The 26,226-nt window shown below is 37.5% G+C and overlaps 3 protein-coding genes across 3 annotated transcripts; 2 read left to right on the forward strand and 1 right to left on the reverse strand.

Moving 5' to 3' along the window:
• Positions 1-2,353: 2,353 nt before the first annotated feature.
• On the reverse strand, positions 2,354-7,208 carry LOC148959511 (uncharacterized). Its single transcript, XM_089110118.1, has 2 exons — positions 5,372-7,208; positions 2,354-4,841 (listed from the first exon to the last, which is right to left on the reverse strand). Exons 1-2 carry the CDS (start codon positions 5,503-5,505, stop codon positions 4,157-4,159), a joined length of 819 nt encoding a protein of 272 aa, XP_088966244.1. The 5' UTR covers positions 5,506-7,208; the 3' UTR covers positions 2,354-4,156.
• An 8,222-nt stretch (positions 7,209-15,430) lies between these two features.
• Positions 15,431-17,551, forward strand: LOC135688833 (uncharacterized). Its single transcript, XM_089110119.1, has 2 exons — positions 15,431-15,460; positions 16,310-17,551. The coding sequence occupies exons 1-2, from the start codon at positions 15,431-15,433 to the stop codon at positions 17,549-17,551; spliced, it is 1,272 nt and encodes a 423-aa protein (XP_088966245.1).
• A 7,340-nt stretch (positions 17,552-24,891) lies between these two features.
• Positions 24,892-26,226, forward strand: LOC148959512 (general transcription factor II-I repeat domain-containing protein 2A-like). Its single transcript, XM_089110046.1, has 2 exons — positions 24,892-25,191; positions 25,321-26,226. Exons 1-2 carry the CDS (start codon positions 24,892-24,894, stop codon positions 26,224-26,226), a joined length of 1,206 nt encoding a protein of 401 aa, XP_088966172.1.

The following is a 26,226-nucleotide window of genomic DNA, read 5'->3' on the forward strand; positions in this document are numbered from 1 at the left end:
GATGGTTTAAGGTGGTTGTAGGTGGTTTCAGGTGGTTGTAGATGTTTTAAGGTCGTTATAGATGGTTTCAGGTGATTGTAGGTGGATTCAGGTGGTTGTATATGGTTTAAGGTGGTTGTAGATGGTTTCAGGTGGTTGCAGGTGGTTGTAGATGATTGTAGGTGGTTTCCGGTTGTTCGTAGATGGTTTAAGGTGGTTGTAGATGTTTTAAGGTGGTTATAGGCGGTTTCAGGTGGTTGTAGGTGGTTTCAGGTGGTTGTAGGTGAATTCAGGTGGTTTGAAATGGTTTAAGGTGGTTGTAGGTGGTTTCAGGTGGTTGTAGGTGGTTTCAGGTGGTTGTAGGTGGTTTAAGGTGGTTGTAGATGTTTTAAGGTGGTTGTAGGTGGTTTCAGGTGGCTGTAGATGGTTTAAGGTGGTTGTAGGTGGATTCAGGTGGTTGTAGATGGTTTCAGGTGGTTGTAGGTGGTTTCAGGTGGTTGTAGATGTTTTAAGGTGGTTATAGATGGTTTCAGGTGATTGTAGGTGGATTCAGGTGGTTGTAGGTGGTTGTAGATGATTGTAGGTGGTTTCCGGTTGTTCGTAGATGGTTTAAGGTGGTTGTAGATGTTTTAAGGTGGTTATAGGCGGTTTCAGGTGGTTGTAGGTGGTTTCAGGTGGTTGTAGGTGAATTCAGGTGGTTTGAAATGGTTTAAGGTGGTTGTAGGTGGTTTCAGGTGGTTGTAGGTGGTTTCAGGTGGTTGTAGATGGTTTCAGGTGGTTGTAGGTGGTTTCAGGTGATTGTGGATGGTTTAAGGTGGTTTTAGGTGGTTTCAGGTGGTTGTAGATGGTTTCAGATGGTTGTAGATGGCTTAAGGTGTTTGTAGGTGGTTTAAGGTGGTTGTAGATGTTTTAAGGTGGTTGTAGGTGGTTTCAGGTGGCTGTAGATGGTTTAAGGTGGTTGTAGATGGTTTCAGGTGGTTGCAGGTGGTTGTAGATGATTGTAGGTGGTTTCCGGTTGTTCGTAGATGGTTTAAGGTGGTTGTAGATGTTTTAAGGTGGTTATAGGCGGTTTCAGGTGGTTGTAGGTGGTTTCAGGTGGTTGTAGGTGAATTCAGGTGGTTTGAAATGGTTTAAGGTGGTTGTAGGTGGTTTCAGGTGGTTGTAGGTGGTTTCAGGTGGTTGTAGATGGTTTCAGGTGGTTGTAGGTGGTTTCAGGTGATTGTGGATGGTTTAAGGTGGTTTTAGGTGGTTTCAGGTGGTTGTAGATGGTTTCAGATGGTTGTAGATGGCTTAAGGTGTTTGTAGGTGGTTTAAGGTGGTTGTAGATGTTTTAAGGTGGTTGTAGGTGGTTTCAGGTGGCTGTAGATGGTTTAAGGTGGTTGTAGATGGTTTCAGGTGGTTGCAGGTGGTTGTAGATGATTGTAGGTGGTTTCCGGTTGTTCGTAGATGGTTTAAGGTGGTTGTAGATGTTTTAAGGTGGTTATAGGCGGTTTCAGGTGGTTGTAGGTGGTTTCAGGTGGTTGTAGGTGAATTCAGGTGGTTTGAAATGGTTTAAGGTGGTTGTAGGTGGTTTCAGGTGGTTGTAGGTGGTTTCAGGTGGTTGTAGATGGTTTCAGGTGGTTGTAGGTGGTTTCAGGTGATTGTGGATGGTTTAAGGTGGTTTTAGGTGGTTTCAGGTGGTTGTAGATGGTTTCAGATGGTTGTAGATGGCTTAAGGTGTTTGTAGGTGGTTTAAGGTTGTTGTAGATGTTTTAAGGTGGTTGTAGGTGGTTTCAGGTGGCTGTAGATGGTTTAAGGTGGTTGTAGGTGGATTCAGGTGGTTGTAGATGGTTTAAGGTGGTTGCAAGTGGCTGTAGATGGTTTAAGGTGGTTGCAGGTGGCTGTAGATGGTTTAAGGTGGTTGTAGGTGGTTTCAGATGGTTGTAGATGGTTTCAGGTGGTTGTAGATGTTTTAAGGTGGTTATAGGTGGTTGTAGATGGTTTAAGGTAGTTGTAGGTGGTTGTTGATGGTTTCAGGTGGTTGTAGATGTTTTAATGTGGTTATAGGTGGTTTTAAGGTGGTTGTAGGTGGTTTTAAGTGGTTGCAGGTGAATTCAGGTGCTTGTAGGTGGATTCAGGTGGTTCTAGATTGTTTAAGGTGGTTGTAGGTGGTTTCAGGTGGTTGTAGTTGGTTTCAGGTGGTTGTAGATGGTTTAAGTTGGTTGTAGATGGCTTTAGGTGGTTGTAGGTGGTTTCAGGTGGTTGCAGGTGGTTGTACATGGTTTCAGGTGGTTGTAGATGGTTTCAGGTGATTGTAGGTGGATTCAGGTGGTTGTTTATGGTTTAAGGTGGTTGTAGATGGTTTCAGGTGGTTGTATATGGTTTAAGGTGGTTGTAGATGGTTTCAGGTGGTTGTAGGTGGATTCAGGTGGTTTCAGGTGGTTCCATGTTTTAGAAGATACAGCAAATCTATCCATTTTGGACACCATCAGCAACTCAAAAGTTGCAAAAGGTCCAAAATCAGCATCTTTGAATTAGGGAAATGAAGATGAAAAAAATGCCCTGAAAAAATATGAAGCACAGCTCTGCCAGAATGAAGGTTTGCAAGTTGTTTGCTATGGCTTGATTGTTTATCCTATGTGGCCTTGCCTCGGCACTAGTCCTGATGGCATTTTGCTGGAAAATGGCCATGTAGTTGGAGGTGTGGAGATAAAATGGCCATTTGCATGTAGAGAAATGACAATTGCCGATGCATGCCAGAGAAAAGATTTTCATTTGAAGGCAACTCCTACTGGACCAAAGTTATAAGAAAATCACCAATACTTTTCCCAGTGCCAGGGTATTATGAACATTGTTGGCTTGCCATACATTGATTTTGTAGTATTCACTCTGAAAGACCTTCATGTTCAGAAAATCAGATGTGACAGAGAATTGTGGAGAAACAACGTGGTTCCAAAACTGACAATTTTCTTTGAAAAGTTTATGTTATTAAAACACGATTTTTAAAGTTAACTGTTACATTCATTTATTTAGTCTAGAGAGAGGGGAAAAGTGATGAATATTTACTTGGTTACAATATAGATTTATAATTCTAGGGTGTCTTTTATTTCAAGTTCTTCTTGCACTTGAAGTTGTGTAAGTCATGGGGGTAGTTAGGATTCTGACATTAGTTTTTGTTCCACTAGCTAGAAACGCTTTAGGTTGGGGATCCTCTAGGAGATTTTTTTGAGAGGGGGGGGAAGCTCCCTGATACTTTATATGTCAGTATAATTGTTGGTACAAAATTTAAAAGTCAGATGAAGATAACTCATTAAGGATAAGAATAACTTCCTCATCCTCCCCTTATCATTTTTGGATAGCTGTGCTTTAAAGTATGAATTTTTATTCTATTTTGATGCCAAGCCTATGATTTAGCTAAAATTGATAGCATAAGCATTCTTCAGCTTTAGGTTGACAAGTTCTGCTTCGTAAAAATTCACAATTTCTGTTCCATCTCAACTATTAAAATTTTTTAGGGCACATTTTTTACAAACTGCTAAACTGATTAAAAATACTGTTATGAAAGAATCTTACACGTAATTGTAACTAGATAATTAATAATCGAGTTTATTTCTTTTGAGTGAAAGTTATTAGAAATAAATTTACAGTGTTGTTTCTTCTGTAATCAGAGGAGGTAATAATTTCGCAGATATGCACAAGCAATTCAAATTTTGTTTAAGTCAGCTGCCATACTTATTGGAAAAACAGTTTTCAAAATTCTAAACGTCTTTGTGCACGTTCCACATGTACCCTGGCTAAGGCAAAACGCCTTGTTTCTGTTTCCTTCTAGATTTTTAAGCTTGCCTTCTCTCTCAAAAATGGTGGGATGTTTAGATGTGTGGAAGGTGGCAGATCATCTGAAATTGTGAAGCCTTTATCTGCCGTTACAGAGTCCCCAGGCTACAGTAAATCATAAATTCCACAATCTTTGGTGATCACTTTGTCACTACAGCGTCCTGCATATAAATCAGAAACAAATGTAACTGAACCACATAGAGCATTCCCAACCAATCCCTTTGCTGTATTGTGGTGCTTATAATTTGAATATGGTTCACTTTGTGTCCGAAATGAACTTGGCATCTCAATAAAAATCTGAGCTGCATCAATTATAACCCTAGTGCTTGGATATGTTTCCTTGGAACATTTGGCATTGTTTCAGCTATAGTTTCCCTTGTTGGCTCTGAATGGGAAGAGCTCTTAGTCTTGAGTGCAAGAAGTCTACCCAAGTTATAAAGATTCTGGACAGATGACAGCATGAAATTCCAGCTCTATGAGCTATATCCACCTCCAATAAACCACAGCGAAGACGTGCCAGCACTAGAAAAGGTTCCTGCCCAGATGACAATGACCTTTTAGGACCACGCTTCTGACTTTCTTCTGACATTCTACCAACATTTGTATTGGAATCATTGTAAATAAGTGTCTCTGTTAGCTTTCCAAAGAAATCATGCAGTATTTTAAAAGTCTTGTAATCAGGCAATCCTGTGTAAAAATGAAATTTCTCATCGTTGTTCTTAATAATGTCCACATGAAAAGATGCTTTTGAAAGTGTTTCTTTCTCTATTGTCAACAATGAAAATTTTGATTGCAGAGCTTCAAGCTCAAGCATGTGCCTCTTCTGTAATGCTTGCAGTTCATCTTGCAGGGCACTAAACTCTTCTTCTGGTGTTTGGTTGATGGCTTCACCCTCATTGTCATCATGCCTGCTCATATCAACATTTTCATTGGCATTTGAAACCACTAGCACATCTCTGTTTCTGGCCTCGAATGTTGTCCTTAGTTTGATAAGCCTCAATGTTTTGAGTACATTCGAGGGCAAATTTTTAAAATATGTCTTTGACCTTCTGTTGGTGTTAAGTCATTTCTGCTTATCAACGAAATCCACTCCATCCCTAATTTGACTCTATCTAGCCTATGCCGTAGACCCTCCCTTCCAAATGAAGGAAAGCAAAGCCTGCTACAGGCCATTATTAATTTATGCGCAAATATTCTTAATAATTGATTATTCCCAGACCACATTGGGGCTTTCTTTGTCAAGTTCAATGAGGTTTTGAATGAACCATAGTCAATTGAAAGGCCTCCTCCTTTCTATTGATTATGAATAAATTAATGACGGTGAATGCAGATGTTGATCAATGTATCTTGTGTTTTGAAACGTAACTTGTAAAGATATAAACGCAATTCCCAATGTCTCCACGAATATCGTTTCATAAAACTCCGGCACACCTGATCGTACCGTCATAATGATTTGTTTTGCATGTCCTTAATTATGCAAGTATTCATGCTCTTGCATACATTAAGTTCCAGAATTTGAGAACGGCCTGTAGCAAGCTTTCCCTAATTAATTCGTAGCCCCTATCTTCGTTTGAAAGGGGGGGGGTCTACGAAGTAGGCTAACTTTTTCAGTTTAGAACCACTTAGAAATTGATGGAAACTTAAACGCCAGTCTCTTTTAGAATTGTTGAAGCAATGAGGAACGCAACAAGTGTAGCCATCAATTGAATACATTTTCTGTTTCTGTAGTGTTTTTCCCTCGGCTCCATTTTGATTTTTAAGTCATGTCAAATCTCCTTTTGCATCCCCGTATTTCTTTTCGACTAAGTTCCCTTGTTGTCCTTCCCTCGAAAGCATTCCCTGACCTGTACGAGAGCTTTGAAGAAAATGGGGTCAGATTCGGCAGTCAAAAGAGATGACAATTTATCAAAGACTGCACTAGAATCCATTTTGGTACCTGATTGATGATCAAAACTGTATACGATTGCGATAGAAACGCGAATGTAAACAAGGCCCCGATAACCACAGGATCCACAATGCATTGCGCGTCAGGCGAATAAGGGGAACAAAGAATTGAGAACGACAGAGTGTTCATTTACGAAAAGCATTTCCTTCCACATGAGATTGAAGTTTGTGAATATTAGGCTTTAGCTACTTCTGTATTCCCTGTTAGTTTTAGAGTATTAAAAAGTCTTTATTCTTACTACTGTCCAGAAATATATTTATCTGCGATATTTTATTTTCGACCGGTTGGTAAGTCTGTTTTTTAGCTTCGCTAATATTTCAGGTCCAACCTAATGATTTTTTAGAAAGATTAGCTGAGAATAAACTCTATTGCACTTTAATCTGTAAATAGTGTATAAATTTTATAAAAACTCTCTTGAGGTTTTCAGCAACTTGGTTTGTAAATTTTGCTAATTTATTGTGATGTGATGTGGTGAGGGCTATGCTGTCTTCTTTAATTGCACATTTCTTTATTTCGGAATTTAATCCCCTAGGGGAAATCATGACAAATGAACTGTAAAATAAAATTTTCCATTGCAGTTGACTCTAAAAAGAAACGTTTGAAAGATGTAGCTCTTCCTACTCAAAATATGCCGAAAAAAGGCATGAAAAAGAAAGAAAGGAGAGGAGGAATCTGAACATTGTGAATGATCAAACAGCAGAGCCCTCACAATTGTTTTGTTATCAGAATATCATGAAACTGTGTCAAAGAGTCCAGTGCTTGAAACTTGAGAGTTGGTCTTTTGGCTCACAAATGAACATACATTAAACATTAAGAAATAAAAAATCCCTTTCCTTATTGCTAAGTATGATAACATAGATTCCAGTCTTGGCTTCACCTTAGTAATATATGGTTTTCTTCTTCCTGGAGATCATGACATTTATAAAATGAATAAAAGATCAATGCATCACATTACTGTTTCAAATTCGATTAAAGTAACAGAATCTTATAAAATTTGTTCTGGCTTGCAACTGAATAAAGACAATGAAAATGTGATCAATCATGTGGTACCAAAAACATTTGACCCATTGTTGATGGAAGATGGTGCTACCTTTCCTTGTTTGGAATATAAAAGATTCATCAACTGTTTCGTTCTCTGTTCTGAACAACAATGTATTTATTGTAAGAAGCAAGGTCAAGAGATAAAGAAAAACTGTGTTTCAAAAAGCAAGGGGATGGCTGAGCCAGCAAAACTGGAAGCTCCTATTTCTGCAACATCAAGTCAAAGAATTTTGATCACTCTTGGTGAACATCGACTGAAAAACACTCAAATAGAAAAGAAAATAGAAGGGATGAGAGTAGAGCTTGAGAAACCTTCTTTTACAGTTGATGAAGAATTGCAAGCAGACTTTTTGGATATCCTTGATAATGCCCATGAAAAGATGACCCCATTTATAAAGGTATTTTGGAGTGAGCAGAAAAAAATTGTAAGCAAATCTGACAGACAGACAGACAGACAGACAGACAGACAGACAGACAGACAGACAGACAGACAGACAGACAGACAGACAGACAGACAGACAGACAGACAGACAGACAGACAGACAGACAGACAGACAGACAGACAGACAGACAGACAGACAGACAGACAGACAGACAGACAGACAGACAGACAGACAGACAGACAGACAGACAGACAGACAGACAGACAGACAGACAGACAGACAGACAGACAGACAGACAGACAGACAGACAGACAGACAGACAGACAGACAGACAGACAGACAGACAGACAGACAGACAGACAGACAGACAGACAGACAGACAGACAGACAGACAGACAGACAGACAGACAGACAGACAGACAGACAGACAGACAGACAGACAGACAGACAGACAGACAGACAGACAGACAGACAGACAGACAGACAGACAGACAGACAGACAGACAGACAGACAGACAGACAGACAGACAGACAGACAGACAGACAGACAGACAGACAGACAGACAGACAGACAGACAGACAGACAGACAGACAGACAGACAGACAGACAGACAGACAGACAGACAGACAGACAGACAGACAGACAGACAGACAGACAGACAGACAGACAGACAGACAGACAGACAGACAGACAGACAGACAGACAGACAGACAGTTTCGAAAAAGAAACACTTTCGTAAATACAGCAGTTTCAAACTCAATATTTTGCTTCAAACCCTTTAACCTCGACCAAACAGGGAATTTGGTCGAAGTTAAAGGGCAAATAACATGTGTTTTGTTTTTAAAAAATCAACTTATAGTTTGAGGAGTTGCGATTCTAGTATAAATGTTAGTTAATGTCAAATTGGCATTAATAATGAATAAATGTTGCAATTGTGTAAAAATCCCGAAAATTACCACATCGAAGTGAAAGACTGGTAACGAGCATCTCTTACCTCACAACAGGAATCAGCAAACAGAAAATCTGTTGCTAAGGGTTGAAAACCAAACTGTTAACTGTTCGTACAGGGCGTTTTCCACAGATTTGGCTCTTTTTTCTAACATTTGCTCGAGAAAATGATTGATAGGTGCGTTGTTTATGGTTGCAACAACGCCAAGGATCATGAACATGGGATATCGATCCACAAGATACCCTATTTTGGCAATGTTAGGCCTGAAGCCAAGAAGAGGAGGAAGAGATGGACAGATTTTGTTAAACAAAAACGAGCAAAATGGTCTGACTCTAAATTTTCTGTCATTTGCTGTGAACATTTTGTGCCGGCAGATTTCAATACTCATCTTAGAAGTTTGGTAGCAGATCAGCTCGGAACTACCACTTTTCCTACAATCTTTGAGCCCAAAGTGAGATCGAAACCTACAGAAAGAAGCCGGAGACAGGTAAGTTTTCTTTTGATATACTGTTGGTGGGGAGAGGGGGAGGGGGTCATAATTGTTTTGGGTAACCTGGCTGAATATTTTCAAAATATTTTGAAAATTAGTTCGCTATGATGCCAGTAGATAATTCTAAATTGTTAAATATTTATTTACCAGTACATTTGATATCCCTTTCCTTGATTTCTGAAAGAGGTACTTGCAGATAAGGCAGGCCCACCTGGTTGTGCATCTGGTATTATATGGTGAATAAAAATTTGGGAGAGGTCCACAGCATGTGTATCCAAGATGGAAACTTGTAAATTTCACACAATCATGGTATAAGTTGGGTAGACCTGAAAAGCTTGTGGGTTAGTAGTTGAGATGCCAAAGGAGCCTTGTATTCTTGCAGGTTTTCCTAGAAGTATTCTTCAAACAAATCAGAAAAGATGTGCAATGATGCAGTTTACAGAAGTAGGAGATTTGCTGGAACTTCCGAAGGCAACCAGGACAGACCAGCCTCCACATGTAACTTTAAGCAGCCACTAGGCATAAGCACCGAGTTTGACAGCTGTCACGAAAACCAGCCTTATGGCCTAGTATTCTGCGAACAGTTATTTCAGCTATATCGTTGTTTCGCAACTGCTGAGGTAACTATGTTTATTTGTTTAAGTGTTTGTAGCAACACAACCCTTGGTTGTTTATAATGTGCACGTAATGAGTACTCAGATTAATTCATTTTACACCCTAACACGTTTATTGCATCCAATTTTCATAATCTACTAATACGTATATTGTTAATACATTTTAATTGGGGAGTTTATTTTATCTGTTGATCGTAATTGGGGAATTTTTTTTAATCTGCGGATTCTGAGACGAATCATGGAAGAGAAAAGTTGAATTTAGGAAGAGAAAATGTGTTTGCTACCAATATGTCGTATTTATTGGAGGTCCTCTCTTCAATTTATAAAAAAAGTGGTCTAAGGAAGATATACAGTCTGAAATTCACAAAATCTGACCCATCGAGCTGAATGAGTTTATGAGATGGATGAACTTTCAACATAGAAGTTTTCAACAGAGAAACATAGAAGCGTTCTTTGAGGTACAACAACGTGATTTGTTAATAAAATTAGAGAAGCCGGTGATGACACCAACAGGAGAAAATTGCAGAGATTTCGCTAGCAGCTAAATAAAATAGGAAATGAGCTCGTAGGAAATGAGCTTTAAGGTAAACAGATTTTGTTGAGTTAGTTGGAATTGAGACAGTATGATGTTGCGACGTAAAAGAATTTAAGATAAGTGAAAAGTATTGCAAAATGGCCTCTCTTGAATGTTTTGTTTCTGCACAGTATTCAATTTGAACCGGCGAAGATTTGTGACATTTTGGACAACCGAACTGTCAGTAAGAAAGGGAGATGAGCGAAATTAAACGGAAAATAATTCAATGCAGGACTTTTTGGTGCGTGGCAGGAAAATTGAAAGATGAGTTTATTCAGAAAGATTTTGATGAAAGTAGATTGAAGGTATTGAAGGAACAGTTAGGAGGCCTGTTAGAGAGAGTGAAGAAATTGGACAATGAAATTCTTGATCTATTGAGCACAGATGACGATCAAGAGCTGTGTTTGAAAGGAGCTAGAAACGCTAGCAAGTTTCAGCACAAAATGAAAGAACTTTTGATGAAGATGGAAAAGATGACCGACACATTCAAACAACGACACATTCTCAAGAAAGAAGAGATTAAGTAAAATCTGGAGATTCGATGGTAACAATAAATACACATAGAGTTCAAGTGCAGCTTCCGAAGCTTGAGATGAAGAAGTTTAACGGGAAGTCTTACGAGTGGCAAGAGTTTTGGGACTGTTTTAAAAGTTCTGTGGATGACAACAAAGAACTAGCCGCTGTTGACAAACTTGCATATTTGCATCACTTGTTGGAAGAGCCTGCAAAGTCAGTTGTGGCTGGATTTAAACTGACGGAGTCGAATTATGAATCCGCAAAGACACTTCTCCAAAAACGTTTTGCCAAAACAGCTGTTATCAAGAGGGCGCATATTCATCAATTGATGAGCTTGAAGCCTATTTACAGTCAGCGTGACTTGCCTCGATTTCAAAGTCTTTATGATGCAATCGAGACTCACTTCAGCGGCCTTGAAGTGCTTGGAGTGGACTCTTGCTCTCATTCCTGTACTGTGGTATCTTTGCTTCTCGACAAATTGCCTGAAAGTTTAAGAATGAGTATGGTTAGAGAGGCAAAGAATGATCCAGGATGGGAAATGGAGGACTTTTTGATAAATCTTAAGCGAGAGGTGGAGACATTTATACAAGGAAGTATGCTGGACATGGACATAATTTTGCAGCAGTGAGAGAATCAACTAGGCCATCGATGAGCACCAGAAACAATCGACTGCAAACTGCTTCAGCACTTCACAGCAATTTGGTGAACAAGAAGTGTTCGTTTTGCTTAGCAAATCACGAGGAAGATTCTTGTGGAGCCATGAAGGACATTTTCGAGCGCAGAAGTATCGTTAAAAGGTTTGGCAGATGTTTTTTATGTTTAAAAAAGGGCCACAGAGCCTTTTAATGCTGGTGTAAGATTTCTTGTAAGCATTGTAGAGGTAAACATCACATTTCACTTTGTGATAAGGTCAAGGAGCATGTAACAGAGCACCAACCTGTTAAGACTAAGGAAGTGATGTTGCCTAGTCCTAGTGATCCTGTGGTAAGTGTCAACTCTTGCGCAGGGAGTGAGGCATTAGGGGGGGAAGGTAACCCTATAGACTGCTCAAGCTTATGTAGGGTACAAGGAGGGTTCGGGGATTTATATTGATGCCTATGTTCTAGATTGCATTTCAGAAATCAAGGACGAGCACCTTGAGCTTGTAAAACAGAATTATGACCACCTAAAGTATATTTGGTTCTCAGATGTTGCTGTGGACCAAGACCAACTTAAAATTCAGGTGCTTGTGGGGTCAGACTTCATCTGGCAGTCAAGTGGGTCATCTGGCCTTCACAGAAAAAAGGGTAAAGCCCATAATTCTGCGAAATTAGCAGAGAAGCTTAAAATTCAGTGGGAAAATCCAAGTTCAAAAACAGTTCAAAAAAACATGAGCACATTTTAAGGATGCTGTTGCAGTAATGGAGAAATATTTTACAAAATACAGCATGCCATTGTAAAATCGAGTCACATTATGGCATCTATTGCAGATTATTTAATTTCTGCAGAGAAATTTGATCAGGCAGTTGAGACAAAAAACGTTTTTCTTAAGGTCTTTGACTCATTGAGTGTATTGGCCAAGCCAATGTTAATATTTCAAATATGTGAAAAGATAACATCAAGTACATTTTGAACAAGGGTGTAAGAGGTTTATGTGAATCATCCCATGAGGTTTCAACACACCTGTTTGGTGGTGAATTAGAAATATGATTGAAAGTGAGAAAGGATCAAACTGTGTATTTTGGCTTGTCGAAGCATTGGCGAGCATGTTAAAGAATGGTCCCAGTCAGAACTGATTCCCTTCGAATTGATGCGGGTTATAGGGTGCACTTTGGTGATTTGATCAGGCAGTTGAGACAAAAAACGTTTTTCTTAAGGTCTTTGACTCATTGAGTGTATTGGCCAAGCCAATGTTAATATTTCAAATATGTGAAAAGATAACATCAAGTACATTTTGAACAAGGGTGTAAGAGGTTTATGTGAATCATCCCATGAGGTTTCAACACACCTGTTTGGTGGTGAATTAGAAATATGATTGAAGGGAGAAAAGGAGGCAAAACGACTTGCAGTAACTTCAAGATCTTATTTTGAGTCATCTCGTGAAAGAAATTTTTATCAGCACCAAGGCTCTTCACAAAGACCAAATCAAACCTGTGCCCAGAATTCTTTTTTAAAGAAGGGTTACAAATCGTTCTAGTTTTAGCAGAAACAAAGACCTTACCGGAGATAAACATAAATAACTTCATTTCTTTGATTCCTAGAATGAACAATTATTTTATTGGAAGAATTACAATTTTTAGACTAGGTGCCCTTGCTCAGCACTGCAAACATTGAAGTACTATCACCGGTTATTTAGAAACACTAGAGACAGTAGCAGGTCATGAAATTGATTTTGTTTCCTCACCAAAAAAAGCTGATGCCCCTTCCCGAATATCATTTGATAATCATGAAAAGGACATTATAAAAGATGAAATTAAGACATTACAAACTAAAGATGTTATTCAGTCTTGTAGGCACGGTAAGGGCGGGTTTACATCCCCTATTTTCAATTGAATCACCAGCCTATTTTTCAAAATATGGTGTTCCGTCTGACCATAGGTATCCCTTGCCATCAACGACTGCAATTCAAAACAAAGGCAGTTAATGCTCCTGGAAAATTAACGATACTTTCTGGTTTTATCTCAAACGCTTAATTATCTGCAAGAAAATTTACAATACTTTTCAAACCAGCCCTTCCACTTTTAAGAAAGAAGGGCTTCATTGTTTCTGCCTATATTGATGATATCATTATCATGGTTAATTCATTTGATGCATGCATTAGAGTCACAATTGAGACCATTAAGTTACTTGATTCTAAAGGTTTTGTTATTCATATTTCGCGATTATTTATATTATGGCACTTATTTTACTATTTATACTGATAATAATCCTTTGACTTATGTACTTTCATCTGCAAAATTGAATGCTAGTGGATTACAATGGATCAATAAATTGGCTGACGTGCATTTAGAACGTAGTAAAGGTGGTTACGAGTACATCTTAGTTATCATGGATCACTTCACAAGATTTCCTGAATCGTATGCTACAAAGAACAAATCAGCTAAAACAGCTGCTAAAAAACTGTATGACGATCATTTTTTGCGATATGGTTTTCCAGATAAGATTCACCATTATCAAAATCATATCAATATAAAACATTCTTGTACCACACCTTACCACCCACAAGGCAATGGACACCTTTAGCCCTTTAATAGAATTTTATTATCAATGTTTCTCACCTTTCCAGAATCGTGTAAAAGTGGTTGGCATGAGCATCTTAACAAAGTCACCAGCGCCTATAATTCTACTCGTAACAACTCGACAGGCTATTCTCCTTTCTTCTTGTTATTCGCTCCCCATCCTTGATTGCCCATTGATATGATTTTCGACACTGGTCAACAGTCAATTGCAAGAAAACTGTTGTTGTTGAATTATCCATAAAAATATTTAAGTTTTCAAAAATGCAGTTGATTTTTCTTCGACATTTGCTAGTCTCTTTGAAAACTCCTATAAATACCTAAAGAGATTGCGTTCTAGTTTTGGCAAATATTTTAAAAATTAAACAAATCTTTGGTGCAGTTTGGTATAGATTATTTTCCATACTTTGAACCAAACAATGTGGGATTTATACGCCCACCCTCCTTTGTATTAAATCAGGTCGAGCGCCACACGTTGCTCTTCTAAATCCCACGTTGTTTGACTGCACCAAAGGTTTATTCAATTTTTAAATTTATGCAAAAATCTCAGAAAAAATTTTAGGGCTGGTGTGGCCCTTTAAGCTAAATAAAAAACAAACATTTTTTAGTTAACAATATGTGTTTTTTTATTGTCTACAAAGCATCAGAAGATGATAGCGAAAGTGAGAAAGGATCAAACTGTGTATTTTGGCTTGTCGAAGCATTGGCGAGCATGTTAAAGAATGGTCCCAGTCGGAACTGATTCCCTTCGAATTGATGCGGGTTATAGGGTGCACTTTGGTGATTTGAACAGTTGGCTCATTTCTGCTGTTTAAAGTCGTAGAACACCTCCATCACTTTCTTTTTCAGATATGACCAATCTTCAGGGTTATATTGCTGGAGTGAATCTGCAACAACCTTTCCAAATAAATTTGTACGCTCGTATAACCCACTCTTTGCTGTATTTTGTTTTGGTGCTGCTTGTGGCTTCAGAGAAGCAGCCAATGACTTTCACAACTCTGTTTTGGCAACTTCTTTGGCCTCTTCTGTGGTTTTTGGTTGCTTCTTGGTCCTTTTTGGTGGCTAAGAATACCCTTCAAGAGATATGTTAGACGTATCCATATCACCTGTGATCTCAAGGAACTCTATTCGACTAAAGAGTTCCTATGTAGACACATACACATCACATAAACCCGAACCTAAATGTCTTGAGCCTTCTTCTCTTACTTTTTCTCTTTTAAAAACTGTTTGCAAGTTATGCCATTTTTTTTCTTTCAAAAACTTTCCAAAAAGTAGCTCGATCACGAATAGCTCGACCTGCCACCTTTGATATCATTTAAAGGCATTTGAAATGCATAAGTACAGCAAATCAAAAAATAACTTAGGCCACATTGATCAGAGCGCGTGCACATGAATGGAATTGGAAATTGCTCACATAAAACCACTGTGCGCTGCTCTATCTGTGCGAAAGTTGATTGGCCAACCGCTCATTATTATATGGCTGTAAGCCACTTTTATCTGTGTCAAATGTCTTGAAAAGTCAAAAGGTCAAAATCTTGAAGTTATACTAGTCAGGGCTAAACTTAATAGTGAGGGGGTAGGGGTTTCAAAAAACAAGGATTGTACTCCATGTGGCAAGTCTCTATGTCACATAACTGATATGGAATTTAAGGTAAATTTTTCGTTTAACTGTGATTCGTCCAATGCTGTGTATCTTATGGAATGTAAAGTCTGTGGGGTACAAGTGTACAGTGTGTACACTTGCACGCGGTCTAGGCTTACATTTAATAACTACAAGGCGTGCAATCTTAAGTCTAGCAGGGGCTTTTTGGGTAAACCTCAGGCTGATTTTTTCTAGCATTTTGCAGGGAAGGATCATCATGGGTTTCTCAAAGATATTAAAGTAACGATTATAGATAGACTTTATAGGAATGGTAGAATACGTGAAATTTTCTGGCAGTGTAAGTTAGAAATTTTCGCACCAAGGGGCCTTAATATTAGTTGACGCAGATTTATTTTTATTTCAAACCTTTTTGTTTATTTTCTCCTTGCTACTTCTGTTTAATAATTCCACGTTTCCTATCTATTTTTTTTCTATTTTTTGCATTCTATATTTATTGTATTTATTTAACCAGTTTCTAATTTTTTTGGGACAGACAGACTTTTTCTTGGGCCATTCTGGATGCTATATCTGCTAACACACTTGTTTTATTGTTTATTTATGTACTGTATTTATCCATCTTTTCTCACCTCCGGCTGGGCTTAGAAATTCTAATTATGTTGTTAAATTAGCCATTATTGTTCTTGCTTGTAAAATGTACTACCTTTTGTTCTTTTGTTTCGTATTCCTTATTTTACGATCAAAATGTATGTGCTAGTTATTCTGAAGAAGCTTACAGCGAATATATATTTATATATATTATATTACTAATAAACACAAAATTCAAAACTTTTAAAGTTTTATTTTTGTGCTTCTTTATTAATGTGATAATTAAAAGTTGGCTACTTCAGTTGCAGTCAGCAGCTGCTGCTCAACTGCAAATTATTAGTATCATTACTACAACTTATTCTGACCCTTTGTTTAATCCATCCAATTTTGCATATCTTCCTCAAGACCTTTCTTTTGATACATTTAGTTAATGAAATCTGCATTCTGTATTTAAATTTAGCAAGGCTCCAAATCGTGCTACATAAACCTGTATATCTAAGTCTCTTTCAGGTTTGAAAAGAGCTTTTCATATAATGTATAATATATATGTATAGTTCCTGAAATATCTATTTATCAAACTTTGTGTTGAATCTTTCTGCAGCTCATATATGAGGCATTCTATCATCCACAATCAGCAAGTGATAAATGCACATTATATTGTGAAAGAAACCTAATTGATCGAAGAAATGTGTCAACAAATGTTAAACATGGGGTAAACCAATCAAAGAAGTTCCTTAATTTAGTAGCCAAGGCACGTGTGATTGCTGGAGCATTGAAACTGTTGGTTTTAAAATTTATTGATGATTTGCCCCGGCAGCATATGATTGAACCCAATGAAAGATCAACTAAAGTAGAACAAAGGAATTATCTTCACTCTTTGGCGTCAGAAATGGTTGACAAGTTTATTCTGAGAACTGAAAAGGTGGAACAAGTCTTGATTAAAGTTGAGGCTGAAAATGAACATGAGAAGCAGAAAGCAAAGCATTTCCAGTGTCGTATCTCTGGATGTGGCAAAGCCTTCAAACATGATGGCAAGGCAAGAAGGGAGCACAAAGCTACTCATGGAATGACACATTCTGTGCAACCCTCTAAATGCTCAGGGGCAATATATGAGAACAGAGATGATATGCTCAACTATCAGCTGGTTTTGTTGGAGTTTGGGATGCTCGTCCAAAATTTCTTTGATGCTATTATTGAAGGTGACGGAGAAAGAATTGTTAGATGCTGGGAATTCTTTCTACCATATTTACGTTGTGATGGGCAAGGAAGCACTCATTATGCACTTGAGGCGTTTTATTTGCTATGTCGGGTGAATGCACTTCTGACTCCAAAGGCTGCACATGAGCTTAAATGGAACAGATTTTTTAAAAACAAGAATGGACCAGGTGGAAAGATACCCTTGAACCTTTCACTTGAACATCACAACAAGCTGATAGAAACACTCATGCAAAGCCTAGGCCCAAGTGGAACCAATCAGCATTGTCTGAATAGATACATAAAGGCAATAAGGGTTAACAAAGATGTGCTTGATAGATTTGACCAGCAAATATTTTTCAAAAAGGGATCAAGAGAACATAAGGACCGCTGTGAAAAAGCAGATTTGTACAAAAATGTTAACGAGCTTGTTGAAAATTATGCATTGACACATATGAATGGCCGAAAATATATGGACCTTTGTAATGTTAATGACAGTATCTTAGATGGAGTTGACATGCATGCCATGTTCACAAGGATTAAAGAACACAAAAAGAAATTTTTGCAAAAAAGTGTCCAAGATAATCATATTATATTTATAAAACAAAAAAACATGTTGTGTAATTCGTATCTGTTTTGGTTTACTTAATAAATTTGTTTTCATTTGGGGTTGATCTTACTAATTACCAGGTGTCATGATTCTGTAGGGCTAGGGAGGACCAGCCTCATAAATTTTTTTTGCAGATCTTAATTTTTTTTCCTATTTTCCATTAGCCAACCACCACATGTCAAGAGTAGAAAGTATTGAAAAATAATACAAATAACACAACCATAAATTGCCAACTTTTGCCTAACAATGAAGACCCAGCCTACATGCAAACTCTATTAAACAAAATAGTAACGCTTTACCTTTTTCTCATGTCTCATAGTGTTTTCTTATGAAAACATTAATTGAAACATGGCACAGAGGGACATTTTGGTATATTAAAAGCACATGGTAACAGATTTTATCCCAGGAGCTGTGCCCTAAGACCCACTTTGCCACTGCTCTACTAGTTCCATTCCTGCGTAAGCCTGTCCCCTCAAATTCAAAATATGCTCCACTGTGCCTGATTGTTTGTGGCTCATTTAATTCTTAATTGCTTAAAAAGTATGTTGGCTTGGAGGAGGTGGTACCTCAAATACGTGCAAAATGAAACAGGGTGTCCAAAATTGAGGTATTTAGGGCATACATATTTTTTAGACACCCCTTTAGTGCACCAGTAATGTTTATAAGTAATTTAAGCATTTTTAAGTTGTTTTACATAACAAATAAAAGGCATGTTTTACCAAGCAAATCACATCAAGTTTTGGAAAAATTCTTATTATTTATCAAGCCAGAAGATGATATAATGTTACATTCACATCATTTTGTTTGCTTCATATTAAAGTTCAGTTCTCCATTTCAATGTCCTCTTCTTCATGTATTTTGTCGAAGGCTTATGACAAAAAGCCTGATATACTGCAGCTGCCACCATTGTCACTTGTTAACCCTGCATTATCACTTTCATCTGAAGCAAGTAGACTGGATGTTGTGGTATTAAAAGGGTTGGCATGTTGCAAAATTTCCCAATCCTCATGAATTATTTCCACTTGCTCAGATGATTCCTCATCACTACAATTGATATCTTGTAGAATCATTTCAAAATCTTGAATTTTCAAGATTTTGAAATGAATCCACAAGATATCATTTCTACAAGACTTTTAAGTCTCATACAAAAGGTGTAGGACCTGTACCACATGTTTACCTCGCCAGATTTCTACAGACAGAAATATGTCTCAGAAATCGAGAACAAGATAAAATTGCTGTCACCTTTAAGACATTGATCACTGCAGTTGCAATCCATAGCACAGTTATGGCAACACAATAAATGTTTTGGGATCTCCAATGTAGAAAATGCATTGAAATGCTTTCCAATTTCTTTTCTTCTGCACGTTTCATGCTGTAGAAGATTGTTAATTTTGGTATCACAACATGTACTTAGGGCACCATTGTATAGCACATAAGATGTTGCAGAACTTCCCCTCTTCCAAGCCGGCCTGTCTCCATGCTTCCATTGACTCTGGATGACCCAGATGAATACTTTTATACAAACCTCTATGCAACTGTGCAATGAGCATTCTCTGATTTGGCCATCTGATTTATAACATGTGATTATACACTTTCTGGGGTTTCTGCATGAAACATGTCCACTAACCGCTTACTTGGCAATAATCTACTACTGGCAAGCAAATTTTTCCCCAGTGAAATTGAAAATGCTCTAAATAAAATAGAGCACTGTTATCTAGTTTGGCAAAATATAACTGCCCTTTTCATATGTGACTTACAGAGTAAAACCTCATAAAGGAAAATCTCATCTAAGCTTTTATTTTTATTGACATATTCAAATATGCAAATTATATTTGATCGAATTGAACTTTTTTACCAAAAAGGTTTTTGCAGCATGCAGTTGAAGCATCTCTTACTGGTGCTTTTTCAAGTAAAAGTGATTTTAACTCCGCAAGTTTTCCATACCAATGTCGAAATGGTGGATTTTGTGAATCTAATGATGTTTCCCTGAAATAGAATAATATTTATGTTCCATAGATGTGATTGGATTTTTGAAAATGTAAGTGTAGATGTTGGGAAAATTTTCTATTTGTATATTTTGATATAATAAAAATATTTTCATTTGAAGTTAATATATTGGGTTTTTGTTATTGCCAGATTTCAAAGCAACATGTTTAAAAGAGCAGCTCATATCGAGCCCACCATCATGGCTCTTTCCCTAGTCCCATATATTATATGTGACGGAAAAAGGCCCACTTACCAGTGAAAAAGACAGTGTGCTTCGTCAATAATCAAGCCAACACAGTTTTTTCTAAATGCAGACGATGATGCTATGGTTCTCCAATGTTTAATTAAAAGCAAAGTTTCAGGTGATGCATAAATCAATGAGATACAAACTTCAGTAACATGTTCAAATAATTCATCCCTTTCCATCTCATTTGTGTCTGCCAATGCGATGGCCGTAATTCCTGTCTCCTTATTTAAAAAGGAAACTTAGTCGATCATTAGCGATTTTAATGGTGATATTACAATAACTGGGCTTGTTGCTGGGAGCTGATCTAAAATGATGTCAGTAATTATCGGTAAAATCTGAAAAATCAATGATTTCTCAAAGCCCATGGGAGAACTGAAAAATAGATAATTTCCTCCAAGTTGTTTTCGCAATGCCTTTCTCTGCTCTTGATGTAAATTTTCATGCCAGTTTTCGATTGACATGTACCTTCTACATGCCAGTTCCAAAGCCTCCTCAAATTTCTTGTCAGTAAAGGAGGCTGACATTTTGAAAATTGTGGGTCAGAGATGCCTTGAATCCTTGTCATTCATAAATTAAAACTTGTTATTATTTCAATGGTTTTAATGCAAAAATTACTTCCACAGATTCGTTGGATAGGTTGGAAATGAGGATAAGTTGTATCAAACTGTAAGAATTTGTTATCCAAGCTTTCAAAATAGCTGTTGTTACAAAGTTTAAGTCGTGTTTTTGAATACTAGCAGTTTGCCCCTAATAAGTTCAAACAGTAATTTGTGATAGGGAATATATAGAGCATTTAAATTTGTTTAGAAAATGTGCAATTAGTGTTAAGTTAAAATATAACCATATTTCTTAAGACTTGTTTTCAATGCATCTTGGCAAAAACTCTCTAATATAAAATTCTGTTAGCTTGGGTATGTTTGTTTCTGCCCAGCCATTGTCCCTGCTGACATAAATTTTTTTAAGCTCTTTGGTTGTTCAAATTACAAAATGTGCCCATGAAACATTGGCAGCTACCATTTCCCCCTATACTTGATGCCTGTAATTATGTGTCTACTTTAATTTTCCTTTCTTTGTTACAAAGAAGGAAGCAGCAGTCTCTTGGCCTTTAAGCTCATATTGGCCTTTCAGCCAATAATGGAATCCTTTGCTTGGTCATAAAAAATATTGCTTTTGAGGGAGACTTCATCCATCAAATGAGCACAAATTTTTCTTCTAGCTGGCAAAGTATCCACCCTCTGCTTCAAAACAAAAAGGGACCTTTCAGAAAAACCAGCCTCAGATTCAAATGTTGAGACTATTCTGCTAAGTGTGCGTTTGGAAGGCAAATCAAATAGCTGAGCTAAGAATCTGTATGCCTTACAACTTATTATCAAAACGCTTGCCTTTTTCTGAGTCTTCAGAAATTCTAGAATAGCAGCACTTATATTGCCTTCTAGAAGCTCAAAGACCTTTTTCATCTTTTCAGCCTGACTTTGCTTGACATTATTTTGAACCAGCTTCAATTTATTTTGAAGAGAGTTGCACCTTTTTTTGTTATTTTTGTTAGCAGCCTCCTTTAATTTGTTTTATGGGGAGTGTGAGCACTTGATTCATTTCGGGTCTGACATGCATGGTCAGTGTTGTCTGCTGAACAAGCACTTGCATCGATTTCATTACCTGAAGCATGGAAAGTTTTATTTGACAAATATTAACTATATTTCTTTTAGTTGGTGAAAAGTAAACAGTTAATGGATTGAAAATTATAAGTCAAGTTTAAAAAAGGAAAATGAAGTTTTGAAGAAAAAAATTTTAACAAATTGACAACATATAAAGCTTTGATAGGATGACAACTCAGGGGCAAATAGCAATAAATGTCAACTTGTAGTAAAATTAGAAGTAAATGTATTTTTTGGTAATAAAATATCTACTAATTTACCAAATTGGGTTGATTGTATGTAATATATTCGAAATGAAATCCCAATTTTTTCAAATAGATTTAAGCACACTTGATTTTTCTTCTTGCACTAAATCTTGTCCAACAGGAGGATCATCAATTTTTATTCCAAAAATATGATAAAAGAAATAAAAATGTAAAATATGAGATGCGTTTTTAATTGCCCAATGACAAAAGCATTTCTAGTATGTGTATCTAAGGGGTAGCAACAAAATATGGCCATTACTAGTGAAAGCTTCATCTGTATAATCCTCTTCCCTGCAATATATATAAAGAAAATGTTTCAATTTTTGAACATAGTAAATGCAACCCTATCACAATTAAATATTTCATGCCAAAACTCTAGGAAAATATTGACCATGATAGAACAAAATTTCACTTTTCTAATTTACTTTTTAATAAACTTTTCAGATTCCTGAAAAGTATAATTTTAAAATTCTCTTCACAAGGATTTTTAAACTTTTGAAACGTCACAAGGAGAGTTACTTTTTACCATATAAATCTTCTTACCATATAAGTCACCAGATTCTTCTGGGCCAAAAGGGGGTGGAGAAATAACTTTGCATCAGCAAATAGCCTTCTCCTCTGGTTCCCAACTCCACGAAATGCCTCTTGTCTCAAATGTTCAGCACAAAGAAAGTGATATTTGTTCAGGAAGGCTGGCTTTTTTGACATCAGCTTTTCCTGCCCCACAGCCTGTAACCATTCATTGCACCTTTAAAAGGAACAGAGTACTTTAGCAGGTGTTTTCTAGTAATTTATCATGCAAAATATCTATAAATTAAAAATTATCATGAAATATTATAAAATAACGTATTGCTTTTACTTTTTATTCAACTGTTATATTTTGAGAGGAAAGATTTTAAAGGTGCTTATGGTGATTTCTTCTGTTGTTCTAAATCATATTGGCAATCTCTTTAAATAAGGTGTGGTACTTAAAAATACCCATTTAGAGGATAAAAAAATAAAAACTTTCATGTAATATGATTAATGGAGAATCAAAATTTCTTACCCCTATGAATTATCCTATCTATCCAACTGGGCAATGAAGTCATCTGCTTTCTATTCTAAACTTTTGTATTTTCTGCTCCCAGCTGCCACTTGTATGCACTTACTTGTATGTTTAAAAAATAGTTCATAGAAGCTAAATACTTTTTATAAAAAATACATAGTACTGCTGTGTCAGGACAAACTTTGACCTTTATTTTAAGGTTAGCAAACAGTTGGCCTTTTTTCTGTAAAAATTCTTTGCTTCCTGATAGCATCAATTTTTAAAAATTAATAAAGTACTGAACTTTTCTAATTCTGAAAACAGGGTGGGCGTTGCCGGGGCTGCTAGCACTGGCACCGGTCTGCCAAACAACTGTTATTTTTCTATTGTAAATGGGAAAGAATTTAACGATTACAGTTGTTCCCTATTCTCAAAATATAAATTTCTTTCTGATGACACTGATTTCCCCCTTTCCTTGAAAAAATAAGTACTGAAATGGTTACTTACCGTAGCGGATCTAGAGTAAATCAATGAAACGAAAGGTCAGGACAATTTGCCTTATTGTTCTTGCATGACGTAGCAGAGCAGATGGAGCCAGTTCTTGGTTTCTTCTTCCTTTTTTCCATTTCCTTTCGGAGTATATGCAAATAAGATAAAAATTTATATTCGAAAATAGGGATCGTGACTGTTCGCACCAAAGAAATTCGCTTTTCCTTCTAAACTTTACACACCATCCTCGTTTTGGTGGCGCATGCGCGAAAAAACTCACACTGAAGCGTTTGGACAGGAGTGACCCTTCTGGTCATTTCTATTCTGTGCTAAGGAGGAGTAAGAGGCAATCGTCACTTGTGATTTTGTCTGCTTAGTTGTGGCTGAAATAAGCTAAAAACTGAATTGTAAGTTATCTATTCAAGGCCCACACCACAAATTTGAAAGTGGGGGGGGGGGGGAGCAAGGCTAGCAAAAGTAGGGGTTCAAGACTTCTTTCCCCTTTTACTGAAGCTATAAAACTACTTAATTTGCAAAAAAGAAGGGGGGGCATGGCAACCACCGCCTTTTTGTGTCATGAGCCCTGTTATAGGATGTTGTTCAGAACATTTTTATTATCCCCTGTCTTCATTTGGGCCCCCAACCCTCTTGAATAAACCCTCATCCAAAAATGTTTTGAATTAATAAACCCCCAGATAATGTGATGACTTACAGCAGGGGTCGGCAACCCGCAGGCCACATGCGGCTCGCAGGGCATTTTTGTGCGGCCCGATGCAAGAGTGTCTTCTTTTCAACACAGCTTTTCAAAAGCAAGGTACATCCTGTAGGCTTTCTCTATTTGGGGCCATTGAGTATTGAGTTGCAGTGTGATTGCTGCAGTTTTATGTGATATCGGCATCTGTTGTCGACAACTTGCTATTGATGGAAACTGTTTTGTTAATCAGTAAAATGTTGAGCTCATGTGATCAGTTCCAGGTCAACCAATAGTATTGCAGCACGAATATCATGACGTTTGAGTATACCCTCTCCTTTTATTGTGACTCAGTGCCTTTAATTTAAGCTAAGTCAAGACAGACGCTGTTCATTGTACAGCTGTTTTTACCTGTTCATCCCATTCAGCTTTTTGTTATGATGCGCGCTTAAAGAAGACGAATTGAAGATGAGCATCGCTGTTTCAACCAACGATGGACGGAGAATTATTTCTTTGTTAGTCAGCTGCGTGCTGGAAGACCAGTTTGCCTGTGTCTGATCTGTAATGACACAGTTGCTGTTTTGAAAGAATTCAATGTCAAACGGCACTTTGAAACGAAACACGAGGCTTACTCAAAAGTCAAAGGACAGCTTCGTAAAGATAAAATTAATGAACTTCAAAAGAACCTAGAAAAGAGCCAATCAGCATTCACAAAATGGGCAGGGGAAAAGGAAAGCAACACCCGGGATAGTTTTGCTGTGAGTGCACTTATTGGTAAATGCATGAAGCCTTTCAGTGATGGAGAGTTTGTGAAAGATTGCTTGATGGCTGTTGTTGACAGTGTGTGCCCGGAAAAGAAACAACTGTTTTCTGACATTTCTCTTTCTGCAAGAACAGTAACACGGAGGATAGAAGCTATGTCTTCAGATGTGAAAAATTCTCTGAAAAATTTTTGAATATTATTCTAGAATATTATTCCATTGCTTTGGATGAGAGCACAGATGTGAAAGATACTGCACAACTGGCCATATTTATTCGAGGTATGAATTCGGAATTTGAAATTGTGGAGGATTTTGCTCGCTTGTTTCCAATGAAGGACACCACTACTGGCGAAGATATTTTTCAAGCAGTGAAGCTATGTTGCAAAGACATGGACTTGCAATTTGATAAATTAGTGAGTGTTACAACTGACGATGCACCTTCAATGGTGGGAAAAAAGAAAGGCGTGGTTGCTCTAATTGAAAAGCATATGAAGGAACATGGCATCCAAACTGAACTTGTGAAGTTTCATTGTATAATTCACCAGCAAGCATTATGCGCGAAGTCTGCATCACTGAGAGAGGTAAAGTTTCAATTAAAAATTTAGCAGATTTGCAGTTTTCAGTTCAGTTTATTACGGTCCGGTGATAACTTGAAGAAAATGCCTACCAAGTCATACATTTTTTGTACTAATTAAATTCATATTTTTTAGGTTATGCAAGTTGTAGTGAAGACAGTGAACTTCATACTATCAAGAGGCCTCAATCTTCGTCAGTTTCAGGAATTACTGCAGGAAGTTGAATCTGATTATGGCGACTTGTTGTACTTTTCTGAGGTAAGATGGCTAAGTCGAGGAGCAATGCTTCAACGAGTCTACCAGCTTCGGAAAGAGATTTGTGATTTCATGATGGCCAAGAATATGATAGCACCAGAATCCAGTGATCCGAGCTTCTTGTCTAGATTAGCGTTCCTCGTTGACATTACTGATCACTTGAACAAGCTAAACAAGAAGCTTCAAGGCCGTGGTCAATTTGTTAATGTTATGTATGAGCATGTGGCGACGTTCCAACGTATGCTAGGCCTTTGGAATACTCAGTTGGATCAAGGAAACTTGGCTCATTTTCCCACTTTGCAGGAACAGCAACCTGTCAATGTGTTGATGTATGCATCTTTCATTGGTGACCTTCTCATGCAGTTTAACGGCCGATTCAAAGATATGCAGTGTCAAGGCGAAAACTTCAAGCTGTTTGCTTCGCCATTTGAAGTCGAAGTTGAAGCTGCCCCTGAAAATCTTCAAATGGAGTTGATCGAGCTGCTGGGTACCAGTCAATTGAAACGAAAATTCAAAGAAACTGATATCATCCAGTTTTATCAACAGTATGTCAAGGATGATGGTTCATATCCAGATCTGGTGCAACATGCCAAGAAGATGTGTTGTATGTTTGGCAGTACTTATCTTTGCGAAAGTCTTTTCTCAAAGATGAAATATGCGAAGAGTCGACTGCGATCTCTTATCACTGATCAGCACCTTGAAGGCAACATGCGTCTTTCAACATCAACGATTCTGCCAAATATTGAGAAGTTGGCCAAGGACATGCAGCACCAAGTTGCGCATTAG

This window comes from Rhopilema esculentum, chromosome 9 (genome assembly GCF_057945365.1).
Source record: "Rhopilema esculentum isolate cy_ngs chromosome 9, ASM5794536v1, whole genome shotgun sequence".
In the NCBI taxonomy this organism is placed as follows: domain Eukaryota; kingdom Metazoa; phylum Cnidaria; class Scyphozoa; order Rhizostomeae; family Rhizostomatidae; genus Rhopilema; species Rhopilema esculentum.